The following is an 11,307-nucleotide window of genomic DNA, read 5'->3' as shown; positions in this document are numbered from 1 at the left end:
ATCTGGCCGTCTGTTAAGTCAGATAAGTATTATCATTCTCATCACAATTTGGATTTCCCACACCTTGGTGTATTTAAGAGATGCTTTTCGCGGGCGCATTTTCCAGTTTAAGTGCTGAATTCAACCAGATAGTACCTCAATGGGAACAAAGGATGATCAAAAGGATGTCCACATTCCGGAGTGGTTGACATCGGAAGTTTTCAAAGATCTAATCAAACATGAGGTTAAGGATTTCAAAAAGATCAAGTCCTTGAGGGCGAGAGCAGGAGTACCCAGTGGCGAAAACTATGCCACCATCATGCTGAGAGTCGAACTGGATATTGTAACCAAAGGTAAATACTTCTTCCAAAGGTCGAGGTGGAACATAGCTCTTGTATTTGAATTATATTTTTATTCAGATAACTCCCAGGTAACCAAGGCCTTTATGCTGAAGCTGCCACATTCGTCGGAGGCGTATCGGAAAATAATTGAGAAAACAGACATGTTTGATGTGGAGCGCGGCATGTATCTGGAGGTTGTTCCCGAGCTGGAGCAGCTATACCGGGAAGTAGGTGTCGAGGTCAAGTTCGGAGCAACAGCCTACGAAATACCAGCCAGCGATTACTACGTCCTCCTGGAGGACCTCAAGCCACGAGGCTTCCAGAACGCGAATCGCCTCGAAGGCCTAGACCAGGCCCACACCGAAAGTGCCCTTCGTAAATTTGCCCAGTGGCATGCGGCCTCTGCCGTCAGGGTCGAGCTCAAAGGACCTTATCCTGAAAAGTATACTAAGGGTTTCCTGAGCAACGAGGAAATCGTAGATGCATTCTGCAGTCGCAGTGTCAAAATCTTTTTGGAACACGTTCATTTGGTAAAAGGATACGAGCCGTACGTTAAGGATTTGGTGAGTTCCAATGATTAACAATTAAAGTTAATGTTTTTCTAATGAACTCTTCCACACAGCGTATTATATCCGAGAAGTTACAGGATATTGTACGAGACATGAATGATGTCAAGCCCGATGACTTCAATGCCCTGAACCACGGCGATGGATGGGCCAACAATATAATGTTCCAGTACAACGAGACGAAGGGAATAACTGAGACCTACTTTGTGGATCTTCAACTTCCCAAATGGGGTACCATCACCCAGGACCTGTACTACTTCCTGTTGTCCTCCGCACAGTTGGATATAAAAACGTCGAAGTTTGACTATTTTATTTGGTTCTACCATTCGGAGTTGGTCAAGCACCTAAAACTCCTGAAGTACTCCAAGCCCTTGCCCACCTTGAGAAGCATTCGAGATGACCTGGCCAAATATAATGGCTGGGGTAAGTGGCCTTAGTTTACATTGTACTTGAAACCCCATTAAGTTTTTATTTACAGCTTATGTCTGCGCTTCAACTATTATGCCATATGTTCTGCTCGACCCCTCTGATGGGGCTGATCTTGAAAAGCTATTGGCCGATAAGGACTCATCATTTAAGAAATCCTTGTTTCTTAATCCTCGCTTTCACAAACATATGTCTGTCCTTTTGCCTTGGTTGTTGCATAGAGGAGCGTTGGAATCTACTTATTGAAACCCCTTTACAGACTAGAAACTATAGTCAATATAATAATGCCTTTCTTGATTAGATAGGAAGTGTTCAGATAAGTTTTGTGTAAAATTGCAGTATGCAAACTTAAAACTTTATTTGAAATTCAATTTTTATCATTGAAGAATCTTCAAGAAAGCTGTTAGAAAAAAAAAAAATTGATATTCAACACAGCAAATAACTTGGCGATCCTGATAAAGAGTTTCCTTTTTTTTTATTACAATGAATTGTCATCATGAACTGTCAAACTTTTTGCCAAATAAATGTAACCCTCTGCAAGAGTATGAGAAAAACGATTTTATGTATCTTCCATGGGAATATACATATATAGAATGGTAAAATTGTTCTCTATTATTACTTTTGCGTTGTTATTCTTTACAAATAGTATGTCTATGTCAAATATGGTTGTGTTGTTTTAATATACACAGTGCCTACACAGGTTTATTTGGTCGGAACAAATGTATAAACATATAATATCTATATACTTCTATATAAAGCTCTGGGGCGCTCTCTTTGGACGCCAAACAGTGGCATTTTCTCTTAAAAATACCTAAGCTTTTGCAGCAACATTTTTCTGCTTATAAGGGGACCGACCGGCAATTTTGTATTTTTTTATTTAAAATGTCTGAGGAGTCCGGAGCCGTTCCACTGCCGTCCTGGTTAAAAGCCGATCTCTTCGAGAAACTGCTAAGTGAGCGGTTTGGAGATGAGTTTCTGGCAATTAGGAGCTTCAAGCCGGTCGATGGGCTCCAGCCCGGCGAAAACTACTCCACCATAATGCTCCGCCTACACTTTGAAGTGGAACTGAAAGGTGAGTCACCGCCTCAAGAAGCAAGCAGATCAGATCAAACAATTATTTCTGCCAGATCACTCCACCGAAAATGTGAGTTATATGTTGAAAACGCCGCACGACTTCGAGATGTACCGAGAGATCTTGAAGAAGAACAATATGTTCGTAGTGGAGCGGGATGTTTTCCTTCAGGTGATACCAGAGCTTGAGAAGATGTACAAGGAAGCCGGCGTAGACGTCAAGTTTGGCGCAAGAGGTTATGAGATCGCTGCCCCCGATGACTACGTCCTGCTGCAGGACCTGAAGCCATTTGGCTTCAAGAATGTCGATCGTCTGGAGGGCCTAAATACGGCCCATACCAAGTGTGTGCTCAAGAAACTGGCCCAGTTGCATGCGGCGTCGGCCACTAGGCTGCATGTCAAGGGCCCTTACTCCCAAAAATACTTGCAGCCCACCTATGCTGATAGCATGAAGGACTCTATCGAGCAGGTGGCAGAAACTTTGGGGAAGTACTTTCTGAAGTGTCTGCCGCTTTATGAGGGTTACGAAGAGTACAGTGAAGCCGTGGTAAGGTTTATATGTTTTAAATTGGAGATTTTAAATGTGTTGCCACTTGCTCTGTTTTTAGCACAAGATCCAGCCCAAGATTGTGGACCTCATGTACTCCATGAACACCCCAGATCCGGAGGACTTCATTGCTCTCAATCACGGCGATTGCTGGACCAATAACATCATGTTCCGCTACGAGGAGGAATCATCTGAGCCTGCAGAGACCTTCCTGGTGGACCTACAGTTGCCAAAGTTGACAAGTGTAGCCCACGATCTGATGTATTTTCTGCTTGGTTCGACGAAATTCGAAATTCAGCTGAGTAAGTTCGATTACTTTATCAAGTTCTACCACGATCAGCTGATCGAAAACCTGGAGCTATTGAAGTACCCAGCGGAGAAGACGCCCTCCCTGAGGTTCCTGCACTCTCAGTTGCTCAAATACGGATGTGTGGGTAAGTGGAAGCTTTCTCTCCGAAAAGCTCAAGTCAGATAATGATATTTGCTTCCCCAAGGCTATCACACTGTCTTGATGCTCTGCCCCCCGGTTTTGTTGGATCGCACCGACGACGCTAATGTCAAGGACTTTGTCACGGAGTCGGAAAATGGCGATGGCCTTAAAATGGCCATGTACTCCAATGCGCGTTACAAGAAACATGTTAGCGCCATCCTAACCTGGCTGAACAACCGTGGAGCTCTGCTGGTCAAATAAATAATAATAAAACAAGTTACTGGAAAAAGTCAGTAATATTTTATATAAAAGCAAGCCTACAGATTTTTTTCCCCCTATTTTTGGTGTAATGGTTGGCAAGGTTGAGATAATCAAATGAAGATAAAAGGAAGAAAATTAAATGTTTCAGCTGCCTGAGTATCGAGTACTGTTTACTTACGTACTTATATTTGGAATGAACTACCAATACCTGCTAAGTTTAACTATCAAATTTGACTTGAAAAGCCTTCTACTGGTGGTATTACCAATGGGAGTCAATTATGATTTGTTGGGATCTCCCCGACCCCAGGGATCTCTATCTCCTCCACCCATCACATGTCCTAAGCAAACAGTAATTACGAGGAATCACATTATAATTAGGGCGAATGGCGAGCCCAAAGCGGAATACGTGCACCGATAAAGAATGGGAATCAGAAGTGGAAGCAAGAAACATGAAACAGTTGTTCGTTATCAATCAAACAATAGACGGCGTTCGCTCCATATCACTTATATTGATATACACCTCTTGTTCTAGCACACTGCTCCGCTCTCGCTCGCTCCACCGCAAATTGCCTCTATTTTTGCCGGCTTTGGCAAACCGAACTGAATTACAAAATAAACTTCAATCGAATGCACGAGATAAGGCCATTTTTCTTCACTTTTAGCCAAATCGGGGCATAGACGACGGTTCGCAGAACGGCGGTTCCGTATTTCCCGCTCGTCAGTCGTCCGGACCACTGCAGTCGATCCATCAGCCGGATACCGCTCCACTTCCAATTAAGGAAAAAGGTTCGACAAGGGTTCGGTGAATCACCACATCGGGATATCTTGGTAGCGCCATGGATCACTATAAAAGGCGGTAGCAAATGGCAGTTAACTTTATTATTGACTCTAATTTTTGGTAGGAATCATTCGGGTCCTTACTCACAATTTATAGGAAAACAAGGAAAAAGTGTTTTGATTATTAGGTTTCTTAAATCAAAGAGTTTTCTTAATCAGTTACTAATCAAAATCTGATTTTAATCTTCACGTAATACAAAAATCCCAAATCGAGGGGCAGTCGCGTTTCATTAACTGACATGTGACCTGATTTATGGTGCTCCCCATTAAGTGCCGATCGCCCTGATAACTTCCACAATCAACGAAAGTTTGGTAATTATCATTACTACAAGTAAGCTACTCATTAATTAGTATTATGATACTAACTATTTAGTGGCGATGATTACCGTTTGTAAATAGATAATAATAAGTACACACAAAGAGCACATTATCTAAGGTCATTTGAGAAAAGTCTGTGAGTCACTTTAGCATCCGCAATTCCATAATCTGTATCTCTATACATTGTTTTTACATATCTAAAAATCTAAAAAATAATACGAAATTTATCAGCTCTATTTCATGAATTTTCTAATTGGTTTATAATCGTATTGCCGCCATTCGAATCCTTATAAAAGTACTTCAAAGTAGGGTGAATTTTTTCTGAAGAATTAATCTCCAGACACTTGATCGTGCAAACAAAGTAATTGTGGTCCTATGATGCAATTATTGCACGGCAATTCGTGTCAGAGTGTTATTAAGAGGAAATATGGGTGAGGCGCGGTGGCCATTGCCGGCAAACTCCATTTATAAAGTGGCGCGCCTTTAGAGGCGCCACCTATGTTTGACGATTGCGATATTTGACATTATGTATACGACCTGTTGGTAGAGTTATTTATAGATTCAACGCAATTTTTTAATTACTGCCAGGTTTACCATGTCTGACGCCACTAAAGGACACAATGGGCTTCCCGCCGACAACCTGCCCGTCTGGCTGCCCAACATAACCCTGGAAAAGGCAGTCCAGGCTCAGATCGGAGACTTTGAGAAGATCCTTTCGGTTACTCCGCAGAAGGGTAGCAGTGAAGGCGAGAACTACTCCTCACTTTTCCTGCGACTTTTAGTGGAAGTGGAGCTGCTCGGTATGGTTTCTCATTACATTTAATCCCGTCTTTGAATACAAAAAAGTTATCGCACAGACCACAGTACCAAGAACCTCTCCTTCGTCCTGAAGGCCCAGCACAACAATGAAGTATTGGGAGCCATCCTGACCAGACTGCAACTCTTTCATAAGGAGGACCAGATGTACCACAATATCCTGCCCAAGTTTGAGCAGCTCTATGCCGAGGTCGGAAAAACCATTCAATTTGCCCCGCGGGCCTTCAAAGTCGATCGTGATCTGGGGGTGGACTACATCCTGCTGGAGGACCTGCACAGGAAAAACTTCAAGAACGAGAATCGTCTAACCGGCCTTGATCTGGACCACATGCACAAGGTGCTGGAGAAGCTGGCGGCCTTCCATGCCGCCTCCGCCTGTTACGTGGAGCATAACGGGCTGTTCGGGGATGAGTTCACCGTGGGTGTTTTCAGCGAGGCCAACCGGCAGCTCCTGCAGGAGTTCAATGCGTCCGGTGCGTTTCTAGCTCAGTTGAAGAAGTGGAAGAATGCTCACAAGATTTATGAGAAGCTGGTAAATATCCAGGGGCCAACTGACTTTGCCATAAATGATTCAAAATTATTTATCTAGGCTGACAGTGACGATTACTTGGTGGATCGCCTTCTGCAGGATCAGCAGTACAATGCCAGGGAGTTCAACGTGCTCAACCACGGCGACTGCTGGGCCAACAACATCATGTTTCAGCACGATGCCTTTGGCACCATCAAGGAGGTCCTGTTTGTCGACTTCCAAGTGGGAAAATATGGCAGTCCGGTGAGTAAAGGAGTATTGGAATAGCGTCCAGCCAAATTAATCAAAATTGTTCTGTTATAGGCCAACGATCTGTACTATTTGATCCTGTCCTCGGCAGCTCCAGAGCTGAAAACAGCCAAGTTTGATTACCTGGTGCGGTACTACTTTGACAACCTGGTGGAGAATCTAAAGCTGTTGCAATATCACCGACCCCTACCCAAGTTGAAGAATTTGCACGCCGCCCTGTTCCGCAACGGGTTGGCAGGTGAGATCAAATTCGTGGCATAAATGACTGCAAATTACAATTCTAATTCATCCACAGCTTATATGGTCGTCTCCAAGGTGCTCCCGGTCGTTATGCTGGACAAGACGAACAACGCCAACCTGGAGAGCTACATGAACGACGAGTCCAAGATGAAGACCGCCATGTTCACCAACCCCAAGTACGTTCAGGTGATGACGGAGGTGCTGCCATGGTTGGACAATCGCGGTTTGCTGGACTGGAAATAATTAAGCCCCAAATTGAGTGTGTTGGACTTGTACTCTAATTGGGTATTTTAATGCCATATTCCGCAAATTGTTGATGACAAAATGTTAAATAAATATTTGTCTTGGATGCCTAATTCATGGAGTATAAAAAAAAGTGAATTACAATTTATAATTCAAAAGCTATTAAATGCATAAATAGGTACATACTTATATACACCAAACTGTCGGTTCTAGCATATTTTTAAAGAAAACAAGTTAATTTATTTACAGTCGTGAGCATAAAAATAGGAACCTTGCCTACTGATCTCAATCACTCTGAAATTTTCGTCACTTTTATTTTATTGTTCTCCCAAAATTCAGTGATACAAATTGTCCTAGTGATTTTTATCTGTCGGTTGTGACCATGAAAGTACCGCGGACACCCGAGTGGGTGACCTCCCTCTCCGTAGACCAGGCCGTCCAGTCCATGCTCGAGAGCGGAGACCGCATCCTGGCCGTTTTGCCCAGTGTCCACCTCATCCAATTCCGCAACTGCACCGTCCTCCTGCCTATCCGCGTCAAGGTCCAGCAAAAGGACTTCTCAGTGAAGAAGGTGTCCTTTATTTTGAAAGCCCAGCACGGCAGCAACTTCCAAGCCAAAATAATGAGCCAGCTAAAGCTGTTCCTGCGAGAGCATCACATGTACCACACCGTCTTGCCCAAGTTTGAACAGCTTTACAAAAACGTTGGCGCGAATATACGCTTTGCCCCCAGGGCCTTTAAGCTGGACCACCCTATCGGGGTGAACTACATGCTGCTGGAGGATCTGAAAGCCGAAGGATACAAGAACGCAGTGCGGTCCGATGGCTTCAACCTGAAGTGCCTGAAGCAGGTCCTCAAGAAGCTGGCCCAGTTTCATGCCGCTTCAGTCGTCTACGTGGAGAAACACGGCGTATTCAGCAGACTGCTGACGCACGGAGTCTACACGAAGGCCAACCGACCCATCCTGCAGGAGCTGTCCGATCCGAATGCCTTTCTGACGCAGCTGCGCAGGTTGCGCGTAGGCGAGCGGTTCCACAAGCGACTGGCAGACAAGGAGCAGGACCTCGTCGACGAAGTACTGAAGCTGCACACTCCCAACTCCATGCAGTTCAATGTGCTCAACCACGGCGACTGCTGGGTGAACAATGCCATGTTCCGGTTCGACGATGTGGGAAATGTTGAGGACACTGCGCTGCTGGACTACCAAATGGTCAAATACGGGTCACCAGTGAGACTTAAACAAATATAACCATTATGTTAATTATATTTCTAAATTCGTAACCTTTTCAGTCCAATGACCTGTACTACACTATTCTCTCCTCCGCCGAGCGGGACATTAGATTGGCCAAGTTCGATAACATGGTCCAATATTATTTCTACCACTTGCTAGGTAATCTCAAGCTTCTCAACTACCAGAGTCCCCCACCAAAGCTCGAGGATATTCAGGATGGTCTCAGCAAGAACGGACTAGCAGGTGGGTAAACCAAGAAGTAATTGAACAAAATAATGACACAATCTCGTTTAGCCTACGTTGTTGTGTCACGGGTAATGCCCATTTCGCTGATGAACCAATTCGAAGACGAGGTCAATGATGACTATGCCTCCAAAATGAAGTGCTCCATGTACACCAATCGAAGGTATATACAGGCGGTTAAAGAGATCCTGCCCTGGATGGAGGAGCGGTCACTGTTAGATTAGGTACCAAGAAGTGGACTTCAAATATTTCAACTATCAGGAGCTTATTTTAAACAATAAAGTATATACTTTATTTATATATATATTTTTACATATATAAGACCTCAAAATATGTTGTCAACATGAAGCTGATGTAATAAAAATACGAGTAATATCTTGACTCGAGTATCTTTATAGCACCTTTTTTTAAAGAATCATCCTAATGCGTTACTATTTTTTGCCAAACCACTCTTGCGGGTCAACGTTTTAAAATACCAAGACTCCAGTCCAGCCAATAAACTAATCTAATCATTTATTGTTGTTTCACTTGAAGACCCAACCATGTCGTCGTTCTAATAGTTCCCAATTTCGCCAGATTTGCCGAATGTTACCTTTCAATGGATTCGGAATTAATTACTGAACAAAAATAAACGCAATACTCGTTCTAACTTTCAAAGTTTCTAACTGATTATTTTCATTATCAGACCAAAGCGACGCCAATCCTCACGATTGGCACACGCCTCGAACTTGGACATGCCCCTCTAATATTTCCCGATGTCGGATGATGAAGCGTTTTCAATTGACACTGCCCAGTTTAGTAGAGAGGAATATTCATACACACAAGTATCTCGACACAACTGCGGATGGCTGTTTGGAATTTTAATTAATTTGTTGAGCAACAATTGGTTTCTATTATTCACCCATGTCAACATTGCGTCTATTGACGTTCATAGACATCGGAGATATTACACATGAGGGTTGATCTTGAATTTTAATTAATGGTTATTACCATTAATTATTAAAATCATATGTAGTGGTTGAATAAAGTGGTACACAAATTAGGCTTCTATTTTTTGGAGAGTGCAGTACTTTTAAAGATAATAATATCTACAAAACCTAATACGCATGTCCCCTAATCTCCAACGTTCTTCATTGTTCGGCGTACTCATTCAATAAAATGATTAGGTATGCAGCTACGACCTAAACATTTGTCTTTCTGCTTGTAACCATTAGTGGAATATCGACCACTTTCAGGCATATTTATTCCGGCCTAACATGGGAATTACTTCAGTCAACTTTCCGCGTTTTCTACAACCAGATCCCACTATTCAAGCACAACCAACATGCCGTCTAAGCCCGTAAATCCCAACGAATTTCTGCTTATACCGAAGTGGATAAACGAGGACTACTTTGTACCTATTCTCGAAAAGGATATGGGCAACTTTGAAAAAATTGTTAGCTTTCTGCCGATTGCAGCCACGGCTCCTGGAGAGAATTATACCTCCATTATGGTCCGAGTTGTGATTGTATACCTCTCGAAAGATGGTTCAAAGGAAGATGTATCTTATATACTGAAGACCGGACTCGACGTCAATAAAGGTGGTGCCATGGTCGAACAAATTGGAATGTTCCCCAGGGAAAAGGAGATGTACCAGCACCACATCCCGCTGTTCGGGAAGCTCTACAAGGAGGCAGGAATCGAGGTAGAATTGGCCCCAAAATGTGTCCACATTGAAGAAACCCCCGAAAGGATTACAATGGTTTTCGAGGACCTGAAGAGGAAGAACTTCCGCAACATTGACCGGCTGAAGGGACTCGATTTGCCACACATGCGATGCGTCCTACGGAAACTGGCAGAACTCCACGCTGCATCGGCGGTTTACCGCGAAATTAATGGGCCCTACGATACCAAATATAGCAAAAACATGTTCAGTGAGGAAAACAGGGAACTATTGACAAAAGTAAGGGAATTCCGAGAACCGCAGTATCAGAAGGCAATGCTGGAATGGGGCATCCCCGATATTGAGAGATACATAAAGAAGTCTCCTTCAGCCACAAAATTTATCGAGGAGACACTAAGGCTAAATAAAGCCGATGAGAAATCCTTCAACGTTCTCAACCATGGCGATTCCTGGTGCAACAATATTATGTTCAAATACAAGGAGAACGGCGAGGTCGACAGCACCCTCTTTGTGGACTTGCAGCTCTGTAAGTGGGGCAGTCCTGCTCAGGACCTGTGGTACGTTATTGTGTCCTCGGCTTCGCTGGACATCAAGGTCAAGGAGTTCGACCATTTCATTAAAATCTACCATGAACGACTATCGGAGTGCCTAAACCTACTTAATTATTCCAAACCTGTGCCCACTCTGAGGGATGTGCATGTGATGATGATCAAAGGTGGCACCTGGGGTAACTGACCGAGTCCCAATTTCTAACAATACCCTACAAACTAACCTTTCTCTTATAGGATACGTCACTGCCAACGGGGTGATGGTGGCCGTGCTGATGCCCTCCGACAAGGACTCTAACATGGACAAGATGTTGTCTCCTGGACCCGAATCCGATGCCTTCAGGCACAAAACCTTTACGAACCCCCTCTATGTCAAGGCAATGAAACAACTACTTCCCTTCTTCGATCAGAGGGGCGTACTTGATTTCGACTAGTCTGGGACTCACATTAATGTGCAGTATAAAGTTCCTATGTATTTAAATATATTTTTTTTAGTAATTTGCAAGAATTATTAGTTTAAAAACAGTCATCATGAAATGATAAAATCGTGACGACCATGTCTTATACTGAATACATTCCGATAGCAGCAGTGTGTGGAGTCTTATTGACCGGCTATTTAAACGCGTCGACCAAAAGATAAGGCACCGATTATACGGATCTATTGTTTCTGGTCGCACTTTTATTTGGTAGTCGTGTGGGTTCAAACAAAACCTGTTTTTATTATCAAGTCGGAACGCTCTGTTAGGGTAAATATAAAGTGCCCGCCAAA

General features: G+C 43.4%; 4 protein-coding genes across 5 annotated transcripts; all 4 read left to right on the top strand.

Annotated features, from left to right (window-relative positions):
* The first annotated feature begins 92 nt into the window (after positions 1 to 92).
* Positions 93 to 3,671, top strand: LOC6500202. The gene is made up of 8 exons (XM_001952997.4): positions 93 to 332; positions 399 to 883; positions 943 to 1,309; positions 1,365 to 1,554; positions 2,071 to 2,384; positions 2,440 to 2,930; positions 2,992 to 3,364; positions 3,425 to 3,671. Exons 1-8 carry the CDS (start codon positions 140 to 142, stop codon positions 3,619 to 3,621), a joined length of 2,610 nt encoding a protein of 869 aa, XP_001953032.2. The 5' UTR covers positions 93 to 139; the 3' UTR covers positions 3,622 to 3,671.
* A 612-nt stretch (positions 3,672 to 4,283) lies between these two features.
* Positions 4,284 to 6,991, top strand: LOC6500203. Of its 2 annotated transcripts, none has more exons than XM_001952996.4 (6): positions 4,284 to 4,407; positions 5,365 to 5,576; positions 5,634 to 6,124; positions 6,182 to 6,364; positions 6,425 to 6,608; positions 6,666 to 6,991. In XM_001952996.4, exons 2-6 carry the CDS (start codon positions 5,372 to 5,374, stop codon positions 6,851 to 6,853), a joined length of 1,251 nt encoding a protein of 416 aa, XP_001953031.1. In that variant the 5' UTR covers positions 4,284 to 4,407; positions 5,365 to 5,371; the 3' UTR covers positions 6,854 to 6,991. The 2 variants fall into 2 exon arrangements, with proteins under 2 accessions (XP_001953031.1, XP_032305729.1); XM_032449838.2 differs by lacking the exon at positions 4,284 to 4,407 and adding an exon at positions 4,613 to 4,770.
* A 155-nt stretch (positions 6,992 to 7,146) lies between these two features.
* LOC6500204 lies at positions 7,147 to 8,708 on the top strand. The gene is made up of 3 exons (XM_001952995.4): positions 7,147 to 8,081; positions 8,144 to 8,327; positions 8,379 to 8,708. Exons 1-3 carry the CDS (start codon positions 7,236 to 7,238, stop codon positions 8,549 to 8,551), a joined length of 1,203 nt encoding a protein of 400 aa, XP_001953030.1. The 5' UTR covers positions 7,147 to 7,235; the 3' UTR covers positions 8,552 to 8,708.
* Positions 8,709 to 9,391: 683 nt separating this feature from the next.
* Positions 9,392 to 11,307, top strand: LOC6500205. The gene is made up of 2 exons (XM_001952994.4): positions 9,392 to 10,717; positions 10,776 to 11,307. Exons 1-2 carry the CDS (start codon positions 9,652 to 9,654, stop codon positions 10,970 to 10,972), a joined length of 1,263 nt encoding a protein of 420 aa, XP_001953029.1. The 5' UTR covers positions 9,392 to 9,651; the 3' UTR covers positions 10,973 to 11,307.

The sequence above is a fragment of the Drosophila ananassae genome, chromosome 2L (genome assembly GCF_017639315.1).
Source record: "Drosophila ananassae strain 14024-0371.13 chromosome 2L, ASM1763931v2, whole genome shotgun sequence".
In the NCBI taxonomy this organism is placed as follows: Eukaryota; Metazoa; Arthropoda; class Insecta; order Diptera; family Drosophilidae; genus Drosophila; species Drosophila ananassae.
The sequence above is the reverse complement of the archived record's forward strand: the minus strand, read 5'-3'. Positions and strand labels throughout refer to the sequence as shown.

Coding starts and splice junctions, on each gene's coding strand:
- LOC6500202 (XM_001952997.4), top strand. CDS start 140: ATGGGAACAAAGGATGATCAAAAGGATGTCCACATTCCGGAGTGGTTG. Junction 1,310..1,364: donor GGCCAAATATAATGGCTGGG/GTAAGTGGCCTT, acceptor TTTTATTTACAG/CTTATGTCTGCGCTTCAACT. Junction 3,365..3,424: donor GCTCAAATACGGATGTGTGG/GTAAGTGGAAGC, acceptor TGCTTCCCCAAG/GCTATCACACTGTCTTGATG.
- LOC6500203 (XM_001952996.4), top strand. CDS start 5,372: ATGTCTGACGCCACTAAAGGACACAATGGGCTTCCCGCCGACAACCTG. Junction 5,577..5,633: donor AGTGGAAGTGGAGCTGCTCG/GTATGGTTTCTC, acceptor GTTATCGCACAG/ACCACAGTACCAAGAACCTC. Junction 6,365..6,424: donor TGGGAAAATATGGCAGTCCG/GTGAGTAAAGGA, acceptor GTTCTGTTATAG/GCCAACGATCTGTACTATTT.
- LOC6500204 (XM_001952995.4), top strand. CDS start 7,236: ATGAAAGTACCGCGGACACCCGAGTGGGTGACCTCCCTCTCCGTAGAC. Junction 8,082..8,143: donor TGGTCAAATACGGGTCACCA/GTGAGACTTAAA, acceptor TAACCTTTTCAG/TCCAATGACCTGTACTACAC. Junction 8,328..8,378: donor CAGCAAGAACGGACTAGCAG/GTGGGTAAACCA, acceptor AATCTCGTTTAG/CCTACGTTGTTGTGTCACGG.
- LOC6500205 (XM_001952994.4), top strand. CDS start 9,652: ATGCCGTCTAAGCCCGTAAATCCCAACGAATTTCTGCTTATACCGAAG. Junction 10,718..10,775: donor GATCAAAGGTGGCACCTGGG/GTAACTGACCGA, acceptor TTTCTCTTATAG/GATACGTCACTGCCAACGGG.